Source organism: Peromyscus maniculatus, chromosome 8, assembly GCF_049852395.1.
Source record: "Peromyscus maniculatus bairdii isolate BWxNUB_F1_BW_parent chromosome 8, HU_Pman_BW_mat_3.1, whole genome shotgun sequence".
Lineage (NCBI taxonomy): Eukaryota > Metazoa > Chordata > Mammalia > Rodentia > Cricetidae > Peromyscus > Peromyscus maniculatus.
The window spans coordinates 43,281,642-43,305,417 of NC_134859.1; the positions used below are offsets into that span (position 1 = coordinate 43,281,642).

The 23,776-nt window shown below is 54.4% G+C and overlaps 1 protein-coding gene across 2 annotated transcripts in view; it reads right to left on the reverse strand.

Annotated features, from left to right (window-relative positions):
• Positions 1–23,776, reverse strand: part of Obscn (obscurin, cytoskeletal calmodulin and titin-interacting RhoGEF) — a 147,680-nt gene that overhangs the window by 70,170 nt on the left and 53,734 nt on the right. The window contains exons 20-43 of one of the 2 annotated variants that reach the window (XM_076542423.1): positions 20,460–20,735; positions 19,240–19,515; positions 18,067–18,351; positions 17,642–17,908; positions 17,254–17,523; positions 16,090–16,356; positions 15,469–15,735; positions 15,178–15,287; positions 14,924–15,077; positions 14,258–14,419; positions 14,061–14,165; positions 13,428–13,694; positions 12,720–12,989; positions 11,936–12,202; positions 11,567–11,833; positions 11,217–11,483; positions 9,613–9,885; positions 8,689–8,955; positions 8,247–8,513; positions 3,998–4,270; positions 3,275–3,541; positions 2,720–2,986; positions 2,359–2,622; positions 1,760–2,023 (exon numbers count right to left, since the gene is read on the reverse strand). In XM_076542423.1, the coding sequence (XP_076398538.1) occupies positions 1,760–2,023; positions 2,359–2,622; positions 2,720–2,986; positions 3,275–3,541; positions 3,998–4,270; positions 8,247–8,513; positions 8,689–8,955; positions 9,613–9,885; positions 11,217–11,483; positions 11,567–11,833; positions 11,936–12,202; positions 12,720–12,989; positions 13,428–13,694; positions 14,061–14,165; positions 14,258–14,419; positions 14,924–15,077; positions 15,178–15,287; positions 15,469–15,735; positions 16,090–16,356; positions 17,254–17,523; positions 17,642–17,908; positions 18,067–18,351; positions 19,240–19,515; positions 20,460–20,735 (5,919 nt within the window). The remainder of the gene's footprint in view (positions 1–1,759; positions 2,024–2,358; positions 2,623–2,719; positions 2,987–3,274; positions 3,542–3,997; positions 4,271–8,246; positions 8,514–8,688; positions 8,956–9,612; positions 9,886–11,216; positions 11,484–11,566; positions 11,834–11,935; positions 12,203–12,719; positions 12,990–13,427; positions 13,695–14,060; positions 14,166–14,257; positions 14,420–14,923; positions 15,078–15,177; positions 15,288–15,468; positions 15,736–16,089; positions 16,357–17,253; positions 17,524–17,641; positions 17,909–18,066; positions 18,352–19,239; positions 19,516–20,459; positions 20,736–23,776) is intronic. The other variant, XM_076542422.1, reaches the window with a different exon arrangement.

Below are 23,776 nucleotides of genomic sequence, written 5' to 3' on the forward strand. Positions count from 1 at the left end.
TGTACTCAGAGCATCCTCAGGACTTTGTGGTCCAGGGGTAACTTTGGAAAATGCAGGACTCTCTAGAAAGGCCCAAGTAAGGTATCCATCATGCCTAGTGCTTGCTGGGACAAACCCAGTTCTGCAAGCAGTTGGTTGCCAAGACCTTCTACACCTCAGCCATCAACAGTGTGTCCTGGAGATGGGAATAGGAAGAATATTTTCCTGTAACCTTTTTCTAACTCTGCAGCCATGGGACAGGTCTTGGGTGCATCCTTCTGTCATTTCTTGGAATGTCTGAATGCATGATGGCACCAGGCCTCTGTGTTTTGACACTGTGATCCATCCACATGGCAGCTGGCTTTCATTCAAGTGTCTCCAATGCTTGTGGAGATGATGGAAACCACCTGCCAGAGCCTGGACAAAGATGGCCAGGCCTTACCATGCCTTCCTCTTCAGTGCCTCAGTAGTTGGTTCTTCATGTGAGAGCAGAGCCCGCCAGGCCAAGGGCTTTGTGCTTGCAGGAGTTTCATTCCATCTCCACTCTCCAAGATGCCCAGGGTCCTCCAGCAATGTCTGTGCATTCCATTGGCTTCCCTGCAGGGAGGTGCCTGGGTCCTCCAAAGACTCCTGACAGAGAACTGACTCATCACTATATCACCAGTCACTCCAAGACAGGAATCCCAGTTCCCTGGACACAACAGTGACTCAGGAGCAGTGTCCAGCAGGCCAGCCACTCTAGGAAAGTCTGTTGCTGCCCATGCATACATGAGGACTGCTAGGATCCATCACAGCCAGGCTCCAGGGCTTTGTATATCCTATCTGCCTCAATCTGTGCATGCCTCTGTCTCTGATGTCCTAATGTCCCAATGTCCAGGGAGGCACCTTGTTCTGTTCACACTACAAAGTGACCTTACTCCCTGTAATGCCCTCCCCAGGCCTCTAACTATCTGTGAATTACTATTCACAACTGCAGGGGACACACAAGCACAAAGACCATTAACTTCTGGAGCCACAGACAAAAGCGGGCCCCAGACACTACATGTACAACACAGAACACAGAGTGGCCAGAGGCAGGATCATCCATCCCTTCCCCAATGGAAAGATGTAGAACTGACCAGTGAGGACAGGGCCAAGCTCACCCCCATGGACTTGTCTTCACCTCTTCTCACCACCATAAGATAATCCCCCACCTCCACCTGACTCCCAAGGATCAGGTGCCCACCTCTGCCTAATACCCGTGGGGTACACCTTCATCTCCATCTGACTCCTACATGTTAGACCTTCACCCTGACTCCCATGAGGTGGGGCCTCACCTTCATCTGACTCCTAAGGGGTGGCCCTCAACCTTGCCTGACAGTTACATGGTGAATCCTCACCTTCTCATTCAGGCACATGTCAAGGCTGTCCCTTCCTGGATTCCTGCTGTGTGGGCCATTCCTCCATTTCCTGCCTCCCCCTTTTCCTGGTGTGCCTCCAGGAGCTACAATTGCATCTTTGTAATTGTTTTCACACACACACACACACACACACACACACACACACACACACACACAAAATCTCACCCATCCCAACCAGGACACTGGGGATGGGAAAGACCCGATTCTCCATTGCTTTCTGGCATCTAAAGTGGGTCCCATACAACAAATATGAGAAATACCAGCTAACAGAATGAAGATGAGACATAGAAAAGCAGGAGAGGTGGATAGAAGAAGACGCTCAGGCACAGAGCCACCCATGCACAGGGGGACCGGCACACAGGAACACACGTGGTCTTTACCCCTGATGGTCAGCGTGGCTGAGGTCTTTTCCTGCCCACATAGGCACAGGTACTCCCCAGCATCTGATGCAGCCAGGCTGCGGATCTGCAGCTCACACACAGCCCCATCCTGTTTCAGGTTGTATCTGCCTCCATCTCTCAGGATCTCTGTTCCCTTCCTCCACTCCACAGGGGCAGCCTTGCTCAGCTCACACCGCAGCGTGACCATGTCCCCTTCTGTGGCCTCCTGGCTTCTGAGCCTTCCGATGAAGTGGGCGGGCAGAGCTGGGGGGGAGGGGGGGAGAGGATTGGAATGTCAGATCTGCTATAGAGTGCTGTGGGATAGGACATGACACAGGACAGGATGGGGAACAAGACAGAACACAGCAGGGAACGGGGAAGAACCCCGCAGGAGAGCTCAAGAGTGGGAAGCCAGCTGTGGATGCTACGTTTCCCGGTTCACACAAAGGCTCAAGCAGTGGGGTGGGGTCCTCAGTGGGTCCTCAGTGGGTGCAGAAGGTGCATAAACAGGAGAAAAAGGCATTGGAGGAGCTGGGCAGACAGCACCAAGTCAGCTCACGGGTAAAGCCCTGCTCCACACGGCCACGTGTGGTCCTTACCCTTGACAGTCAGCGTGGCTGAGGTCCTCTCCTGTCCACACACACAGAAGTACTCCCCCGCATCTGCCGCAACCAGGCTACAGATCTGCAGTTCACACACCGCTCCATCCTGCTTCAGGCTGTACTTGTCCCCATTTCTCAGGGTCTCTGCCCCCTTTCTCCATTCCACGGGGGCCTCTTTGGTCAGCTCACACCGCAGTGTGGCCGTGGTCCCTTCTGTGGCCTCCTTGTTCCTCAATTTTCCTATGAACTGGGCAGTCGCGGCTGCAGCAGGTACAGAGACAAAAGACCTCGTTACTCCCCTGTACTGAGGTGAGTTTCCCACTGGGCCCTGAGCACAGTACAGACCAGGCACACTTACTTTTCACTGTGAGTGTGGCTGCAGTTGTCTGGTCCCCAAAGGAGCATGAATACTGCCCACTGTCCTGGGGCTTTAGGTCTCGGATGACCAGCTCCAGCACAGCCCCCTCCTGGCGCAGGCTATACTTGCTGCTGGACTTCACGACGTCATCTCCATGACGCCACTCCACAGGTGCAGCCACAGATGACAGCACGCAGCGTAGAGTAGCAGCCCTGCCCTCTGGCACCTCCACATCCTTCAGGGACTCCCTGAACCGCACGGGCCGAGCTGTGAACAGCAGCAAGTACAGCTGCTGTTATATAGTTATAGATAGTCCTCTTCCAGGAGTCCACCAAAGCCAAGTCAGGAATGGGCCACAAGCAGGGGTCAGGAGACCAAGAGAAGGGGGGAAACTACCGGAGGAGTAGGGACCCTGAGACACAAGGAAGCCAAGTGCCCTACACACACAGCAGACAGAGGCAGAGGAGAGGAACCAGAAGCTGCTAGGGGGCGGGGGCTGCCTCCTGTGGAAATATTTCTATTCTTACCCCCCAAACATGGCCACCCGGCACTCACCATGGACCCTGACGATGGAGCTGCTGGAGCTTCCGCCAGCCTCACATTTGTATCGCCCACCATCTTGCAGGGTGGTACCAATGATGACCAGCTGGGCCCGACAGGCTTCATAGCTCATCTGGCATCGTGCGGAGGGCCTCAGGGTCTTCCCATCTTTGGTCCAGCGCACAGAGCTATCCAGGGTGGTGGTTTCACAGACAAGGGTCAAGTCCTCGCCTTCTGTGACTGTGACATCCGTGAGTGGCCGAGAGAAGATGCTCGGCTTCTCTGGGGGATAGAGAAAAGGCAAAGGGACTTGGGATTGTGGTACCTGTACGAGAGGACTAACACAGCTGACCATGCAATGGATGGTATCAGTATCGGCCTCTTGCCCTCAGGCTGGAGCCAGATAGAAATGCTGAGCCAGACAGAAAGGCGGTTCCCATCCTGGAGGAAAACAGCTCACATCACATCACCCACAAATTCTGTCTCCGGAAAGAAACCCAATTCAGTCTTCTGAACCAACTCTTAGAGATGGGAGACACCCCTGCCCCCATGCCACTGGCTACCTCCCTGGGATGAGAGAACCCCTTGCCATTGATAACTAATCTTGCCTCTCCATGAGCCCCAGGACCACACTGTGCACCAGGCAGAGCTCGGAAGAGCTGTCATCTGCCCCTCTTCAAGGCTCCTCTAGGCCATGCAGTGTCCCCATCATGGATGGCCCTTAGACACAAAACCCACCAGTCACCCGCAGGGCAGCTGAGGTCCGCTGATCACCCGCCTCGAAGTAGACAGTGCCTGAGTCCTTGAGTGCCAGCTGCCGCAGGGTGAGCACATGGTAGCCTCCAGGCTGGACAGTGATCTCATTCAGCTCATTGCTGTGCAAGGGGGTCTTATCCAGGAACCAGTGTACCGGGCTGTATTCAGCAGGGGAGATACGGCAGCAGAACCTGGCGGAGGAGCCCTCCTGGACGGCCGTGTCCTCTAGGTCCTCGGTAATGCGCACTTTCTGGCCTGCTGGGCAAAAGTCACGTCAGAGCTCCTGCAGCCTAGGGCCAGGGTTGGTTAGCTGCCAAGAGAAATGGCTTCGCCCGAGGCCCCAAGTGGGGCCATAAGCAAGTAGTCTGCTTTACCCCTTGTCAATGAAACTCGAAAGCAGATCTGAGCCACGTAGTCCTTTGGAGGTCTGAACCCCAAACCTATATCCCCCTCTGAAGTCCTTTTGCTAAGATGGTGGAGGGTCCACAGCCTGTTGAAGTTCGTGTACGCTCTCCTGCCCTTCGTACTGAGCTGGGCTTGCCAACAGACAGGCTGCCCGCTCCCACTTACACCCGCAGGGCTCATCACAGTTCAGGACAAGTCACACTGCAGTCAATCTCACATTGACAGATGAACGGTGGGTGCAAAAGAGGTGACAGTTACCCCCACTCTGCTGCAGAGACTCGACCGACTCCACCCTCCCCATCCCCCCTCCACCCGGTCCTTTCCATCCTCCTCTCCGGTTCTGTGAGATGGAGTTTTCAGCATCCACAAACGTGAAGAATTTGTGGTATCTGCCTCCCTGTGCCTGGTTTAGCCCACTTACATTTCAAAGACCTCAAGGGAAAGCTTCAAGTCTCACAGCATACAGACATGATGACTACTCAAGTATGGAAGTGCCCGAGAGCCTGATCAGATCACTTCATGCTGCCAACACATCCCAGTTATCACACTGTGTCTCACAGGTAGACACAAACAGGTGTTAATTGAATAGATTGAAATAATATAAAGAATTGTGCCTACATTAAAATTTAAATTGAGGGTGCCAGGCAGCGGTGGCACACGCCTTTAATCCCAGCACTCGGGAGGCAGAGCCAGGGGGATCTCTGTGAGTTCGAGGCCAGCCTGGTCTATAGAGTGAGATCCAGGACAGGAACCAAAACTACACAGAGAAACGCTGTGTCAAAAAACAAACAAAGAAACAAAATTTAAATTGAGGGCTGGGGGGTGGCTTGGTAGTTTAAAAGATGCACTGCTCTTCCAGAAGATCCAAGTTTGGTTTCTAGCACCTGCATCAGAGGGCTCATACCCACCTGCAACTCTAGCTTCAGAAAATATAAAGTTTCTAGCCTCCTCAGGAATCTACACTCACATGAACATACTTACATCCAGACACACACACACATGTGATAGAATATGTAAACTCCTAGGAATAGTTGGTTGTTGTTGAATTAAAAATGGTAGAGTTGCCGGTGGTGGCACACGCCTTTAATCCCAGCATTTGGGAGGCAGAGCCAGGCAGATCTCTGTGAGTTCGAGGCCAGCCTGGTCTACAAATTGAGTTCCAGGACAGCCAGAGCTGTTACACAGAGAGAAACCCTGTGGTGATATATTGCGTATCCTAATAAAATTTGCCTGAAGATCAGAAAACAAAACAAGCCACTAGATTAAACATAGAGGCCAGACAGTAGTGGCACACATCTTTAATCCTAGCACTCAGGAGGCAGAGATCCATCTGGACCTCTGTGAATTCAAAGCCACCCTGGACTACATGAGATTGACTCAGTGTAGGAGAGAAACAGCCAGGCAGTGGTGGCATACACCTTGAATCCCAGCACTTGGGAATCACAAGTCTTTAATCCCAGCACTAAGAAGGAAGTGATAGCTGGGTGGAGAAAGGTTTATAAGGCGTGAGGAGACAGGAACTAAAGCTTTTAGGCTGAACTCTTCAACTGAGGCCTTTGGGCTGAGGGCTGACAGGCTTTCAGAGGATTCGTGGAGTTGGTGAGGTGAGACGTAACAGTGGCTTGTTCCTCTGTCTCTCTGATCTCTCGGCATTTACCCCAATATCTGGCTCCAGGGTTTTTTATTAAAAGACCTACTAGAATTTATGTTACAAAACCCTGTCTTGAAAGAAAAAGAAGAGGGAGAAGAGGAGAAAGAAGAAGTAGTAGTAGAAAAAGGAGGAGGAGGAGGAGATAGACATGGGTCCTGCATACACACAATTGCACCCACACATGCCTTGGAGGTAGGACTCCACTCGAAAGGCCCAACACTGGATGGCACAGAGAGAAGGACTCTGATCCGTAGGCTGTCATACAAAGAACAGCTCTACTCTACCCACAGGCGTCTGTGTGGTTCACACTTAAGATCTGCAGTTCACTGATTTTCTTTTTTGGAACATGGTCTCATGCACCCCAGGCTAGCCCTGAACTTGCTATGATCTTCAGCTTCTCCTCCTCCTACTTCTGTCTCCCGTGTCTTGATGGAGAGTTGGTCTGGAACCGCACAGATATCAAAATCTGAGGGCACTCAAGGCCCAGATAAAAAATGAAGTATTTGCACTCTGCCTACATCTGCTGGTACACTTTAAATAACTGATTTTTAGTAGCCAATTCAATAGAAGTACTCGGTGCAGCGTTACACCGAGTATTGTTTAGGGAACAGTGACATGGAAACAAGTCTGTGTTCATCACAGCCATATTTTCCTTTTTTCCATTTCTGTGTGCAGTGTGCATGTGTGTGCATGCATGTTCGCATGTGTGGAAGCACATGTGTGTGCATGTGCACATGCATGTAGAGGCTCAAGGTTGATGTCAGGAATCTTCCTAACGGCTCTTCCACCTAATTCAACGAGGCGGGGTCTCTCAATCAAGCCCAGAGCTCACTTAGATGGCTGGACTTGATAGGCAGATTGCTCTGAGATCTGCCGTCTCCACCTTCCCAAGCAGCTGCAGTGCCATGAGGATCCAAACCCATAAGCTTGCACAGCGGGTGCTTAACATCTCCCCATCCCTAGCCACACAATTTCTTTTTCCACGTGTTTCTGAATAATGAGAGGCTAGATCTGAAGATGCAGAATTCACAAACAGAGAGGGCAAACTTTGTTACTTCTAATTATCTAATGCTGAGGCTTCTCACAAACATGAGTAACGTCATGCCCTGGAGGCAGACTTGGGGGGGGGGGCGTTCCAGTAAACACCAACCCGGACTCCACTGTAGGAATGCAGAGCCAGGCGAAGGCTGTGGTCAGGAGGGCTGGGGTCCTCTCTGCTCTGATACCATGACACATCCCTGTTACCCAGGCTGGACACCACTTTCCTTCTCTACAAACCAGAGAGAACAAAGCTCTCAGGCTGCATATTGGAGGGGCAGGTGCTTCACAAGTGAGAACAGAGAGAGCAACAAACAAACAAACCAACAACAAACTGTACCTGTAAGTTCTGCAGAGACCATGCTTGCCAAACCCTGCCTGGCGCACACAAACACGTTCCTGAGTCCCTAAAGAAACCCCCTCTTGTTCCACATACACCAATCATCTCCAAGTTTGCCTTTGCCCTTCCTGAGCTCTGCAGCAACTCAGAACAGACGCCCTGGACAGCCATCTGCCCAGCAGGGATAACCCCACCAACCACAGACACCAGCTCCTGCCCCATGTCTGAGGGAACCCTGAGCTCTGTACCCAAGCAGCTCATGGCCGCCTGTCTCCCTCTATGCCTCCTTGCTCTGGGATGCACCCTGGGTTTTCATTTCGATACCATGCATCCCCAACAACACGACTGTTCTTTAACAGCATTGTCTCTATCCTTTTCTAAACTGACACTGTTAATATTGGTCACAATGATAGTCAGCTCTCCACTCAGAACACATGGGGCTCCTTAGTTGCCACATGGTAAGTGGTCCCTCGGCAATAAATGGCACATCACGTGTGCAAGCACACACAGAGCACATATCCTGGGACTCAGCACAGGCCTGAGAACACAGCAAGCACCCACTGTACAAATGAGGGCCGTCCATCAGCTCCTTCACAGAAGGTCACACTAGGAAAGCCTGAGATGCTCAGGTGAGCTGCTCTACCCTTAGACATACAGAAACTAAGGCTGGGCTGGTCCAGAACAAGCAGAGTCCTGATGACTAACCACTTCTGAGCCTTCAGAGTGAACTTCAGATAAAGCAGGCCCGAGCACCCACCAAAGAGCCAAAAGCAGCATGCACGTGAGGATTGCCTCACCATGGACGAGGAGCCGGGCCTGCGTCCGGGCTTGGCCAATGTCACAGGTGTAGGTATCACTGTCTGTCCTCTCCAGGGCATTGATGGTGAGCTTCAAGGTCAAGCCCTCCTGGCTGGGGGCATGCTTCGCTGAGGCACGCAGCTCCAGAAGGCCTTTGCGCCAGGTCACGACAGATGCTGGGTGCTCTGTCTTGCATGTGAGCACAGCTGTGCCCTTCTCCTCCAGCTGCAGGTCAGCCAGCTCCTCCGTGAAGCGGTTTGCCTTTTCTGGGTAAGGGACAAAACAGGCAGGGACGGGGGCATAAAGCTCCTCTCAGTATGCAGGCTCTGTCCCCGTCCCCAACCTGAGCACACAGGCTGACCGGAGCGGGCGCCTCCACTGAGGTCCTGGGGGTGGTCCCAGGCCATGCTGCAGGGCAGACAGACGGGGTAGTGAGCTTACCTTCCACAAGGAGCCTGGCGGTGCTTCTGGAAGCTTCCGTCTCACAGGTGTACTCTCCAGAATCCTTGATCGAGGCCTCGCGGACAACCAGCACGGCCCGCGTGCCTTCACTGAGCAGGTCGTACTTCTGACTCTTCCGGATGGCCTTCCCATCTTTCAGCCAGCGCACGGAGGTGCCCGCCCTGGACAGCTCACAGCTTAGCGTCACGTGTTCTCCAAGCGTAGTCCGCTGGTCCTCCAAGGGCTTTGTGATCTCCACTGGCCTCTCTGAAATAAGGAGAGATGGTTCCTACGAGGCACACCCAGAACCAGCCATGGCCTAAGACACACAGCCACTGCAACAATCCCTTAGAAGTGGCCTCAGCCATGGCCAGGATGAGGACAGACAGGCGTTTAGGAACATGCATTTTCTAGAGATCAAAACCACAGCCCTTGACTCCTGGGACCTGAGACCCCCCTAGAGGCTCAGGACTTTGAGGTGCTGGAAGCCCTCATTAACGGTGAGACCTGGGAAGCATGTGCTTGCAACAAGGGCACCCCATTCAAGGCTCCTATGGCCCCAGCTTGGCTGGTCCCTGTGCAGATCCACTCAGGAGCACCAAGTGTGTGAGTCGGAAGCGCAAGCTGCAAGACATTGGAGGCTACTTCCCAGCCACCCTGGCCTCTGCTTAAGTGTCAGACTGGCTGAGTAAGCTACATGCACCGAGAGCGGCCAGCCGATGGGTGATAGACCAGACTTCTCGGCTTGCTCTAGAAATCCAGATGCTCAGGCAGGAATATGACTTCCTTCAATAATGAAAATTTCCCCCAGCACCCCCAAGAGATATACTGGGTCCCCACCATGATGGGCAGACAGTCCCTAGAAAGAGCCCAACAGTGCCCCAGTTCACAGTGCTGGCCCCTGGTCCCAGCCACAACACCCACCTCTGATGATGAGCGAGGCCTTGGATGTGAGGCCCATCACTGAGAAGACCACCTCCCCTGCATCACTGAGCGCGGCGTCTTTGACTGTCAGAGTGTATTTGCGGCCCTGGCGAGTGGCCCGAAAGTGGCCAGAACTACCCACTGTCTTCCCACCGACGGTCCACACTGCTGGGTCACTGTCATTCTCGTGGGACAGGACACACTCAAAGCTGCAGCTCTCTCCCTCCACCACCTCCACTGTCTTTAATCTCTTGGTGATGCCCACGTGCAGATCTGTGGGACATAAGAAACAGGTCACCAGTCAGCCCACAGATGTCAACTGGAGGGAACAGTAGTACCACAGGCCAGGCAGTGGGAAAGGTCAGGTCACACTGCAGGGCCCAGTTTCCCACTGTCCCTAACTCCACACCTAATGACAAAGAGTGCCATCACCAAAATGGAACCAGAATCCTAGCTTCGAGCTGGCATGGCCTAGTGTTTCCATGATTGACAACTGTGAGCTGCAATCAGGGTGGTTGGGAGGAGGCTTCCCCACATCTCTAACCATCTTGTAAGACCAGGAAAGGAGGGACAGGTATCCTACAAGTGACCCCTTCCAGAGAGAGCAAGTCTAGTCCTATGAAAATCTCATTGTGCTCCCTTCCCATAAGGCTGACACAGAGCCCCAGAGGGATCATGAACGAATAGGCTGCCAAGCTGTCTCCTCCAAGCCAGGATGCCAGACCTGAGCCAGGACAGTGGGTGGCTGGCCAAGCTGAGAGAGGTGTGCTCAAAGGGACCTACCTCTTTAAAATAACAGTGCTGAGCGGGGCAGCAACTATGAACCTAGGAACTTTCTGGGGCTCTGTAGAGAATGGGAACATAGATGGCCTGTAGACCTGTCCACCTGTAGGATAGGACATCTGCCCTTGGCCTAGGAGCCCTTTACAGACTGTCTCCTGGTCCTACCTCTCAGTATCCCACACATGTCTGGCTGTGTGGACTTCCTCTCAATCCCAACACATGGTACAAAGCAAATGTCAAGGATCTGAGCAGATCCATACCAGCCCCCACACTGTGAGGCTCTGTAGACAAGTATTCCTTAGCCCATCTGCCTGCCCCTGGACCTCAAAGGGCTACAGTAAGCCCTCTGTGCTACAGACAACTTCTCTGGTACCTCCTGGATACACAGAATAGCCTTTCAGTCTTGAAGAGCAGCCTGGAGCTTCTGGATGGAAGAAGGCCTAGCACCATTGTGATGGTTTGAAAGAAAATGACCCCACAGGGAGTGGCACTGTTAGGAGTGTGGCCTTGTTGGAGGAAGTGTGTCACTGTGTGGGGGAGGGCTTTGAGGTCTCACACGCTCAAGCTATGCCTAGGACACAGTTGCTTCTCCTGCCTGCGGATCAAGATGAGGAACTCTCAGCAACTTCTCCAGCACGACCATGGTGGCCTGGACACCACCATGTCCCCCCATGATGACAGTGGACTAGACCTCTGAAACTGTAAGTCAGCCCCAATTAAATGCTTTCCTTTATAAGAGTTGCCATGGTCATGGTGTCCCTTCACAGCAATAGAAACCTTGACTGCGACAGCCAGCCTGCACAAGAGCCCCAGCCGCTTACCATGCACGCTGACCCTGGACCGGGTCTCCTCACTGCCCACGTGGCAGGTGTACAGTCCGGCATCCTCATGGCTCAGGTCGTGTACCGTAAGGCCCCGAGAGCCTGCCTTGTGTAAGAAGTCATACTTGTCACTGGGACCCAGCTCCACACCGTCTTTGCGCCAAACCACGCGTGCTCCAGGGTCTGAGACCTCGCACTGCAGGGCCAGCGTACCACGCTCTTCTGCAGACACGTCATCCAGTGCTTTCAGGAACACCACTGGCTTTGCTGGAGGGATGGCATGGGCCGGTGAGAGGAGCCTGGGCCCCCGCAGGGGGAGGGCACCCCACGGGCTCCACAGGACCTCTCACCTCTGACCACTAGCTGGGCAGAAAGCGACACCTTTTGGGAGGTGGCCCGCACAGTCCCTGCGTCGGCCTGCCGGACACTCTTTAGCACCAGTGTGTGGAGACAGCCCTCGTGGCTGATCTCGTGGAAGCTGTCATTGTACAGGGGCGTCCCATTGAGGGACCACTCGACGTCCTCGTCCTTATGGGACAGCTCACACGAGAAGCAGACCCGGCCTTCCTCCATGGCTTCAGCATCCTTCAGCGGCTGAATCACGGTCACCTCCCGAGCTGCCAGGGGCACACCAGCACCTCAGCACCACACTACCAGCCACCCCCCCCCTTTACCCTGGAGTGGGGACCACTGCCCGGCCCTCCTTCCCAGCTCTCTACCTTCCACAGTAACCTTGGCACTGCTCTGGGCGTTACCCGCCTGGCACCGGTAGAGCCCAGCATCAGCCGGAGTGAGCCGGAGTATGCGCAGCTCTGCCATCTGGCCCTCCAGCGCCATCTTGAACTTTTCTGACGGGGCCAGCGGGGTGTCCTCCTTGTACCACTGCACAGCCCTGGGGGCCGGCCTGAAGTCACAAGACAGGACTACAGACTGCAGCTCGCGCCCTGCTTTGGGCTCCAGGGGTCGCGTCAATACCACGGGGATGTCTAGAGAGGACAACGCAAGGGCAGGGCTGGGAGCCACAGGAGACCAGGCCACCCAGCCTAGCCTGGGCTCTAAGCCGTTTGCATCCACAGCCCCTACGATGCGCCTGGGCACCTCCTTTGGGGGGTGTGCTGCCCATGCCCCTCACTGCCCGCACACACCTCTCGGTCCCAGCCAACATAGACTACTCCACGCTGCCCTGGCCCAAAGCCCTGCCGTGCCTGAGTGCCTGCATCCTACTTGGCAGGCCCCTGACCATATCCCTACACCCCAAAGCCAGCTCCTAAGCACCCCGTGTGCTACCCAGTGCCCATGTTCTGCTCCACGCCCTGTAAACCACTGAGTAGTGTCCACGCACAGCCTGGAGCCCAAGCATGGTTGCTTTGGCATGGGCCACCTGTGCCTGGCCACTGTTCCTATGTCCTCCCCCAAGCCATGGCCACCCACGGCCCTACACTGTGGCCACCCACGTCTCTGAGCTGCGTCCCTCTTCAGCTTTGCCCCGTGCCGCATGCCTACCTGAGACGACAAGCTGGGCGGAGGAGCGGGACTTGCCGATGGTGAAATGCACAGGCCCGGTCATGGTGGAGCAGGTCTTGTGCAGTGTCAGCCGGTGCACGGTACCGTCTTGCTCCAGGCCCACATTCGCCCCTGCCTGGAGCACGGTCTTACCAAGGAGCCACTTGGGCGGCCTCACGGAGGGGATGGAGGTCTCACATTCGAACCAGGCCGGGGCGGGTTCCATGACTGTCACGTCCTGCAGGCCTCGCACGATAGTGATGGATTGCTCTATGGAGGAGGAGCTGGGTTGCCAGTGAAACTCTACAAGAGGGACCGGTCCCCCGCCCCCCCACAAGCTGTCTGCTCCTTCTTTTTTTTTTTTTTTTTAAAGATTTATTTATTTATTATGTATACAGAAGAGGGCGCCAGATCTCATTACAGATGGCTTCGAGCCACCATGTGGGTGCTGGGAATTGAACTCAGGACCTCTGGAAGAGCAGTCAGTGCTCTTAACCTCTGAGCCATCTCTCCAGCCCCTGTCTGCTCCTTCTTATCCTTCTCTGCCATGTTGCCAAGCATCCTCCCCCAGCTGCTTGGGTGTCCCCAGTCAGGCCCCTGTCCGAAGTGGCAGCCTCCAGAATCTCCAGAGCAAGCCACAGAAACCACAAATCCTCCCCCTCCGCAACCCCGAAACCCAGGAGGGCTGTCCACCCCTTCAGCCCGCACCTTCCACAAAGAACTGGGCGCTGGTCTTGACGTCACCGGCATCACAGGTGTAGGTATCTTCGTCCTCCGGCTGCACATCATTGATGACCAGTTTGCGGTAAAGGCCGTCGCTGACCACTTCATACTTGGGCCCAGGCTGCAGCTCCACTCTGCCTTTGAACCACCGCACCTGGGCACTGGCCCGGGACACCTGGCACTCAAGCACACCACGGTGTTTCTCCATGGCAATCTTGTCCCGCAGTGGGCGCAGGAGGGTCACGGGCAGCTCTGTGGACACGGTCAGGCGGGGTCAGGATGGTGACCTCGAAGCTTTGCCTTGGCACCCTCCTAGGAGCCAAGAGACTGACCTCCGCTCCAAACCAGCTTCCCGTGCCTTCTACCTTGGCCAGCGGGCGGCCAGGTCAAGTGTCCCACCCAGGGCTAATCTAGAGTCTTCTGGGTACAACTGACCACCACCAAGTGGAGCTTGGGAGTCCTTGCACCTCCCCTTCCCACTGAGGAGACATACTCTACCCTCTTCATGAGTCATTACTGGGAGGGGTCCTACAGCACCCCAGGCCTGTGGTAGGCCAGCTGTCTGTAAGGCCCAGCTCACCGTATCCGGTCCCTCTCTCCTCCCTCAGCCCTCCTCACCTTTCACTCGGAGGTGCGCTCTTGATTCTACATTTTCAGCTACAAATTTGATCTCGCCCGCATCTTCCGCCAGTACCCTCCGGAAGATCAGAGTGTACGTCCTCCCTGGAGACAAAGCACACTCCGGACTGCTGAGAGAGAAGAGAGCAGCCAGGGAAACCCACTCACGCTGCTCGGCAGCCCTCCTGCCCTCTTACCTTCCTGCCGGATGCGCACATTTTCACTGGGCCGTAGCTTGCTGGATTCTCGGAACCACAGGCCAGGAACCTCATCATGGGACACCTCACAGGAGAAGGTGGCACCCTCCTTCTCCATCACCTCCACATCCTCCAGTGGCTTCAGAATCTGAACACTGCGGCCTGCGGGAAGGGAGAGAGGGCTGTTGTGGAGGTTTGAACAAGAAGAGCCCCCATAGAGTCAGATATTTGCATGCTTAGGGAGTGGCATTAGGAAGTGTGGCCTTGTTTGAGGAAGTGTGTCACTGGGGGTGGGCTTTGGGGTTTCAAATGCTCATGCCAGGCCCAATGTCTCTCTTCCTGCTGCCTGTGGATCAGATGTAGACCTCTCAGCTACTTCTCCAGCACCACATCTGCCTGCACCCTGCCATGCTTTCCGCCATGATGACAATGAACTAAACCTCTGAACGTTAAGCCAGCCCTAATTAAATGCTTTCCTTTATAACAGATGCTGTGGTCCTGGTGTCTCTTCACAGCGATAGAATACTACAGGCAGCTGGCATGCCCAGAAACATAGGGTACTCCCAGCACATCCACCATCTTGCAGCCAAGCTAGGGGAAGCAGAGGCACAAGAAAGCACTACTCATACCTGCCAACTTTCCCTGCCCTCTCTGCCCAGAACTCACCCTGCACCTTCAGAGAGGCCGAGGTCTGAGCGTCAAGAGCATCACACACATAGACACCCTGGTCCCCAATCTCACATCGGTAAATGACGAGACTCCTGCAGGCTCCCTGGGCCACTATGCCCATGGTCTTGCCTGCCCGCAGCTCCACGCCATCCTGTAGGACAGGGAGGACTGGTCAGGCACCAGAGGGGCTCAGGAGAAGGGGTTCGCCTCCTGGATGCCCACAGGGAAGAGCAGGGAGGAGAGAGCGATACCTTCAGCCAGCGCACATCCACTGGCCGAGACAGCTCACACTCCAGGGTCACTTTCTCTTTCTGGGTGGCCACCACGTCCTGGAGCAGTCGGGTGAAGCTCACCGGCAACTCTGAGACAGGAGGCAGGGAAGGGAGACACGGAGTCAGGAGGTACTTCCTGATACGGTGGGCTAACTGTAGTCACGCAAGGGGGTTTCCACTTTCTGCCTGGTCCCATCTGCCCCCCTGGGCCACTTAGGGAAATGAAAGAGGTGTGCTCTGGAGTGGGGCTGCCAGCCTTCGTCTACTCACCGGTGACAATGAGCTGTGCAGACGTGTGCACGCCCTCAGCCCTGAAGGCCACCAACCCGCTGTCCTGCGGCCTCAGCGCCGAGAGCGTGAGGATGTGGATGGGGCCTTGTACAGCCAGGTGACATGTGGGCCCAGGCTGAAGCCGCAGGCCATCTCGAGTCCAGCTGCCCTCCACATCGGCATGGGACAACTCCACATCCATGGAGGCTGTGCCCTGTTCCTTAGCCTCCACGGCCTGCAAACCTCGAATCAGCCGGACCTGCCGCACTGTCAGAGGGACGCTAGTGAGCTAGTCAACTGAGACCCTCCATCCAGCCAGGACGCAGACCCAGATGTGGGCCCAACCTACCACCCTGGAGGCCACAGAGCAGAGTAAGGGCCCAGGCATCAGCCCCCAGTCACCACCTCCACCCAGCTCTACCTCAAGCCCAGCTGACCCCAGGACTGACTCTCTACATCCTCCTCCATCTCTTCCTTCCTTGGTTCCACTTACCAGAACCAGGGTGAGTGCCTGTCTTCCCAAAAGGAAATCCCATCCATCCTCATAGCCAACACAAAGCCACACCCCCCACTTCCGGAGGAGTCCCCTCTCTTCCTCTGTGGTCCCAACCCTGGGCTTACTTTCCACATTGATCTTGGCCTGGGTCTTGTCATCGGGTGTCTCACAGCCGAAGAAGCCACGGTCCGCAAAGCCCACACTGCGCAGCACCAGACGGTGCCGAGCACCCTCGGCACGGATCTCCACGTTCTCGCTGGGCGCCAGGACCGCGGCATTCCGTGTCCACCTCACCTCCGGCCAGGGGCGCGTCAGCTCCACCTCCAGCGTCACGGAGCTCTTCTCCTCCACCGTCTGTGGCTCAAGCTTCCTTTTGAAGAGGACTGGTGCCTCTGACACAGAAGGGCGGAGCTCGTCTTGGCCATGTGGGGCCTGCTTGGGCCCCACCCCTGGGCCAGCCTGAGTCCAGGCCAGAGAGCCCCACCCACCACACGAGTGGCCCCACTTCAAGCAAGGTAAGCCCCAAATGGCAGACCTAACATAGGGGCACTTTATGGGGGAAAGCTAAGGCTGTTTCCTCCTCTGCCCCCTCCCCCCCAGCCCCCCATCCCCCACTTCTCCACCCCACCCGCACCCACGTCACAAGCCCTGCTTCTCTGCTCCAGCCAGCTGTGTTGAACTCCTAACTGTGGCCAGATGCCATCAACAGCCAGCCTTCAGCACCCTGAGTAGGGCTACTCCACAACCCCTCAGACACTGCCCCACTGTCTGCCCTTTCACAGGGCCCCAGGACACTTGCTCATGCTAAGATATATGGGGAGGAGAAAGGCTCCATGTGGGCCCAGCTGACCCATCATTCCCCCTCCCCTGGGAGGTACAGCCACCTTCATGGCCCCCACATTCAAGAGCCTGCCACGCTGGCCGCGTCTTCGGATAAAGCCCGGCCTCTCGAAGCACACCCACCCCACCCGCTATTGAGAGCTTTCCAGCACAGCCTCCCCCTTGCTTGGCCATCGCAGCCTCAACCAGAAAGAGGTCTCTCTGGATTGTCTCAGCCTTACCCCCTGCCAGGTACACTTGAAGAGACGGCACCTAGCACGCCCACACACACACACCACCACCACCACCACCAAATCACCTCTGTCCATAGCCGACAGAGTTCATGTCAGCCAGATCAGCCCCCGACAAGAGAACAATATGGCGCTGTCTGGTCAGCTCACGGGGAGGGAAAGGCACCTACTGCGAGGAGCCACGGGACATCCTGGCCGTCCTGCCAGCCCCCAGCTTACCTCGGACCCGGAGGGTAGCGGAAGATGAGGCGCCCTCGGCCTCCACCGTGACACGGCCAGCATCCTCCAGGGTCAGACCCAAGATGGTCAGGCTACAGGTGGCCCCACTCTGTGCCATAACAAACTTCTTGCTGGGCAGCAGCTGGGCGCCATCCTTGTACCACGTGACTGCTGCATCGCCGGGGGACACGACACACTGAAAGGTGGCCTCTTGACCTTCCTCGACAACCACGGCGCTCAATCCAGATGTAAACTTGACCACCCGGGGAACTGCAGAAGGGAAAGTCTTCTTAGGAGGCCACGGGAGAGGCTCTGCAGAGACACACCCGGGACAGACACACGGAAGGACCTCGCCCCCAGGAAGCCACCTTAGCTCACCCACGGGTACCTTTGACAGTGAGCCGTGAGCTGGTTCGGTCATCCCGGCTCTCACACACATACTCCTCTGCATCATCCTCCCGGAGGCCAGACACAGTCAGGGTGCGCCTGGGCCCCTCAGATGTCATCTGGAAGCGCTTGCCCTCCCGCAGCTGTGTGCTCCCACAGCGCCACACAACCTCGGCCTGTTCCGGGGTCAGCTCGCAGACCAGCTTCACGGTGCCACCCAATTCCCCTTCGACGGGCTCCAGGGGTTTGGAGAACATGGCGGCCACCTCTGAGGGTAGAAGAAGGTGTCAGCCAGTGTCCCGCGGAGATGGCCATGTGCCCAGAGCTCCCCGCTGGGGTTGCTGTGGGATACTGCCTACTAGTCCTTGGGGCAGACGCAGGGACCCTGGAGGAGACCCAGACTCCTGGCCCCCAACCATTGCTTACCTTCCACCTGCACCGGAAAGTCCTGACTTTCCTTGCCCACACGGCAGCTGTAGATGGCACTGTCTAGCACCTGGGCACCCTTCACGGTCAGGGTGTGGGTATCACCCAGGCTGGTGGCCTCATGCCGCTTACTGCGTCGAATCTCCACGCCGTCTTTGAGCCAGGTCACAGCAGCCACAGAGGGCACGGCCAGCGTGGCGGTCAGGACAATGTTCTCATGTTCCTTGACCACCACAGGCTCCCTGCGGCTGGGTCTCTCTGGAATTCGGGACTCGGGCTCTGGTTCTGAGGAGAAGTAGGCAAGAATGTAAAGGGCCAGCATATACAACGCTCCAACAACGGTGAGTGCGAGCTGCTGCCCCGCTGTTCGGCCAGCAAGGACATTATGTCTCCTGAGGGCCATCGTCACCAGCGCTGTCCCAACCAAGAACCCAGGAGTCCTGCCCTCCAGGGAGACTTCAGCCCACAAGCCAGAACGACATGGAAGAGTAGGCAATTAGCACCCCAGAGTATGACTGGCCTGACCTGGCAGGAGACTGAAAGTCCATAGAGGCTGACGGAGAAGTCAGCCTGGGGGCCAAACTATTGGCAAACATTAGGGCGGGTGTGGGGGGAGACCAAGATGGCTCAGCAGGGCCTCACCCAGCAGCTGCAATTAGACCATGCGCTTGAGATGTGCGGGTGTGTCACGGGCCACAGCTGAGGACAAGTCCAGCTAGGCGGGTGCAGTAGTAACCAATTCCAGACAAGGACCATGATGACGTGCTACATGGTAGCAGAACTACCAGGACTCCAAGGCCAATATAGGGCCCGTGGGCCTGCACCAGGAAGAGCAGGTTCCTGAACCTCGGGCCAGAACACTGAGAGCCCACAGGGACTCGGAACTGCAGGAAGGTCCACTCAGGTCCCACCTGAACAAGGCCCCTCTCCCCAGAACTTGAGGCTCGACAGCCCAACAGAACCGGTGATGAGGAAGGCAGTGAGGTGGACGGGGACACGGATGGGGACAGGAGACATCGGGAATACACGGGAAAGGGCTCTGTCCTCAGAGTAGAGGGCAGGGGACAGGAGAGGAATAAAAGGGACAGAGACAGGGCTGGGAGAACCAGACCAGGAGCCTTCGTGCCTCTGAGTGGCCAGCTGCACCTCTGCCCTGAACACAGTGACACCCACCTGTGACGTCCAGACGGAAGGAGACCCTCTGTCCCCCGGCCTCACAGCTGTACTCCCCAGCATCCGCCTGGCCCGCCTGCTGCACCACCAGCCTCCTCTCACAGCCCGAGGCCTCCACTCGAACCTTCGAGCCAGAGCTCAGCTTCTTCCCGTCCTTGAACCAGGCCACCTCGGTCTGGGCCTGGGCCACCGTGCAGCTCAGTGTGGCACTGGCCCCCGCCTCTGCCTTCACCTCGCTGCGAGCCTGCTGCTCCTTGGCGAACACCACCTTGGGCTCTGGGGACAGATGGGGACACACAGGTTCAGAGACACTGTCTGGGTCAGAAAGGCCACACAGGGGGAGGGAAGGATTGGATATGGTGGCCGTAGAACAGAACACCCCCCAGGCTCTGCACTTGATGGGCTAAGAAGTCCCAAACCCTGTGGGCACAAAACCACAGTTATCCACACATCCCACCCCGCTGTAGACGGGATCTCTTACGGTTTCTGAGGCCTCACCAGGTGGAGGACCATTCCTGGTTCTGGCCACCAGTGCTTGCTCTTCCATGATGGGGCATTTACTCCCTGGCTAACACTGCTTCTGCCCTGTTCATAGTCAGTGTTAGGAACTCTCTCTATATTCACACACGAAGGCTGTGCCTGCCGTGTGCACAGCCTCTTCCTCACCTGCCAGGTGTCGCATGTGAGATACACTGATGTCAGGTTTCATCAGAGATGGAAAGGCTGATTTTCATTTGTGTTGAGTGGATTTATGTCTTATTTAAGTAATATCCCGAGATCTTAAATAATCCTTAGTGTCTGCTCAGAGCTTGTTCTCCTCAACCGAGTCTGATGCAGCCAGGTTACCTGCCAGCTGCTCCTTGGTCAACACCAGCAAGATGGACCCAAGGAGCATCAGGGAGGCCCCGGGCAGGAACAAACACATGACCAAGATGAAACTCCCCAACCTGGGAACATCCGGGCACTCAGGAAGGAAAGGACCTTCCTGGGATGCCCTTCCCATTCAGTGTCTTGCTCAACACTGGACTAAACACAGGGATGGGAAGAGGGGAGACGTGAAGAGAAGACAGCATACAGACAGAGCATGCTGACCATGGCTGACCACCGCCTAAAGCACATGGAGTGAGTAAAGGGACCGGACTTAACAGAAGGCACACGGGATCAGTCATGGACGTGAGCCAGCCATCACTTCCACAGAGGCTTAGTATCTCAGCACCCACCTGTGACGTCCAGACGGAAGGAGACCCTCTGTCCCCCGGCCTCACAGCTGTACTCCCCAGCATCCGCCTGGCCCGCCTGCTGCACCACCAGCCTCCTCTCACAGCCCGAGGCCTCCACTCGAACCTTCGAGCCAGAGCTCAGCTTCTTCCCGTCCTTGAACCAGGCCACCTCGGTCTGGGCCTGGGCCACCGTGCAGCTCAGTGTGGCACTGGCCCCCGCCTCTGACTTCACCTCGCTGCGAGCCTGCTGCTCCTTGGCGAACACCACCTTGGGCTCTGGGGGCAGACAGGGATGCACAAGGTCAGAGACACTGTCCAGGTCAGGAAGGCCACATGGGGGGAGAAGATCTGAATAGGACGGTTGGAGAGCAGAACACCCTCCAGACACGACACTGTGCCCAGAAGAAGCCTGAGCACCTCTCAGGATAAAACCACAGTTCAGCCACACTGCCCATCGCTGTGGCAGAGGGATGCCTTGACAGAGTCTGTACAAGAAGTGACATTAGGTCAGCATACATGTGCACTCGCCCTACAGTGACAATGGAGAATCTCCCCCAGGACCACGCAAGGTCCCTGCCCTCTTCGAGTGTCATCTGATGCTATGCTGAAGAGGTGGCCTGGACCATCAGAAAAATGGAATAAAAATATCTTTTAATATCTGGCAGATGAAATGTTCTTATACTCTTTCTTCATAAATCTTTTTTTTGGGGGGGGGTTGGTTGTTTTTTGTTTTTTGTTTTGTTTTTTCGAGACAGGGTTTCTCTGTGTAGCTTTGCGCCTTTTCCTAGAACTCACTTGGTAGCCCAGGCTGGCCTCGAACTCACAGAGATCCGCCTGCCTCTGCCTCCCGAGTGCTGGGATTAAAGGCGTGTGCCACCACTGCCCGGCCTCTTCATAAATCATTAGCTCTTGGACAGTCAGCAGGACTGGGCTCTCCGGGTTTTCCTTGCCTATCTCACCACCAACTAACACCCTCCCCATTGCTCTCTGCTGTCCTCCTGAAGTAAGTCCCCCTCAGAAGCCTGAATGTCTCTCAGGAGACACTGCACTAGTAGCTGCACACTTGGGATAGTATGACAATTCTTTTTTGTTGTTATTTGTTGTATGTTTGCTGTTTTGTTTGCTTTTGAGTCAGCTGGCTATTCTGGAACTCACTGTGTAGACCAGGCTGGCCTCGAACTCACAGAGATCCTCCTGCCTCTGCCTTCCGAGTGCTGGAATTAAAGGTGTGTGCCATCACTCCTGGCTATCACAACTTTTTTCTATTATCATTCCCTACTCTTCTTTGCTAGTTTCCATACAGAAATGGCAATCACACCAACCGTGACATCCACCTTTCTGTAAATTACGTTTCTTTAATTTGTACTCCTTAGAGCTTTATGCTGGCCATGTGCTGTTCATGAAGCTCCTCTGCCATCGTCAACAAAAGAGAAAGCATTCATGGCTGTGTGTTTACCGTGGCACCGGCTGCTCTCAATAGCACTGGTTGTGAAATTCAGGAAGCCTCTTTTTATTACTAATTCAAGAGATTCTTTTTCTCTGGTGTCAGGGTTTTAGGGAAGCTGTGTAAGGGCTCTATCATGCCCAACATAAGAATTTTTTAATATACATAAGTAGATTTAGATTTCATATCTTCTAGATATGATGTAAAAAAAATTTGTTTTGGAGACAGGATTTCACTATGTAACCCTGCCTGCCCTACAACCTGATTTTGATTTTTAGACCAGGCTGGCCTCAAACTCAAAGAAATCCAGCTAACTCTGGCCCGCAAGTGCTGGGATTAAAGATGTGTGCCCCTGGCTCCTTCTGAACTTTTAAAACATGTATTTATTTTATTTCTAATTATGCCTGTGTGTGTCTCTGTGTCTGTGTGTCTGCATATGCAAGTGAGTGTCAGTGCTAATGGAGGCCACTGATCCCTTAGAGCTGGAGTTACAGGAGATGGTGAACTCACTGATGTGGGTGCTAGGAATTGAACTCAGGTCCTCCACTCTTAACTACAGAGCCATCTCTCCAGCTCTGATTCTCCCAATATCACAGATTTTATTGGCTTTTACATTTTAATACTAAGCCAGCCTTGCATCCCTGGACTAACATTATCCCAATATACTCAGCTCTTAGAATATTGCCCCAATCAATTTGTTGATATTTTGTATACATTATTTCAGCATTTATGAGAGATTGGCTTGTACTTTCAGTTTTTAATAATGTCTGTCATTTTGGTCAATATTGTACTATCTATGTAAAGTGAGTTAGAAAGTGATATACATGCCCTTTGAATTCTAGAGAAATGACCATTACACAAATTATTTGCTTCCAGAATATTCTTAACTTATCTTCAGGCTACTGAACTTAACTCTTCTACAATTTTTTTTAAAGTTGAGTGTATATATATATATATATATATGTGTGTGTGACTGTGGGATTATTGTAGAATGTGTGTGAGTGTATGTGTGCACATGTGTGTTAAAGAGTGTATGTGTGTAGGGCTGGAGAGATGGCTCAGAGGTTAAGAACACTGGCTGTTCTTCCAAAGGTCCTGAGTTCAATTCCCAGCACCCACATGGTGGCTCACAACCATCTGTAATGAGATCTAGCTCCCTCTTCTGGCCTGCAGGGATACGTGCAGACAGAATACTGTATACATAATAAATAAATAAATCTTTTTTAAAAAAAAAAGAGTGTATGTATGTGTGCGCGTGCGTGTGTGTGTGTGCGTGTGTGTGTGTGCGTGTGTGTGTGTGTGTGTGTGTGTGTGTGTGTGTGTGTGTGTGTCACTCCCAGAGCCAGAGAAGTCAGAACCTCTGGAGACGGAGTTACAGGCAGTTATGACCTGATATGGGTGTTAGGAATTGAACTCAGGTCTACCACAAGAGCAGTGTGTGCTCTTAACAGCTGAACAATCTCTCCAGGCCCTCTCCTATAACAGTTTTTGAAGCTAGTGTTTGTCAACTTAAAGGGCTACAGGGCTATTTGAATTCCCTGTTTTTTCATCTCTAAGTTTTGATAACAGTTCATAAGGAATTGACCAATTTAATGCAACTATTCAAAATTCATGTGCATAAAGTCATGTGATATTCCCTTTAAATCATTTGTCATCAGGGATACTTCATTTGGTCCTCACAACAATGAGGCATTTCGTGAAAACAATCCCAAACTGCCTTGTGGCGGTACCTCAAAGGGAGCTTCAAGCCGCCCTCTTCAGGATAAACTCTTTTACAGCATTTATTTTTTGATTTTGTGTGATTTTGTGTTACCATGTATGTGTGGAGATCAGAGGACAGTTCAGGGGACTCCCTTCTTGCCTTCCACTAGGT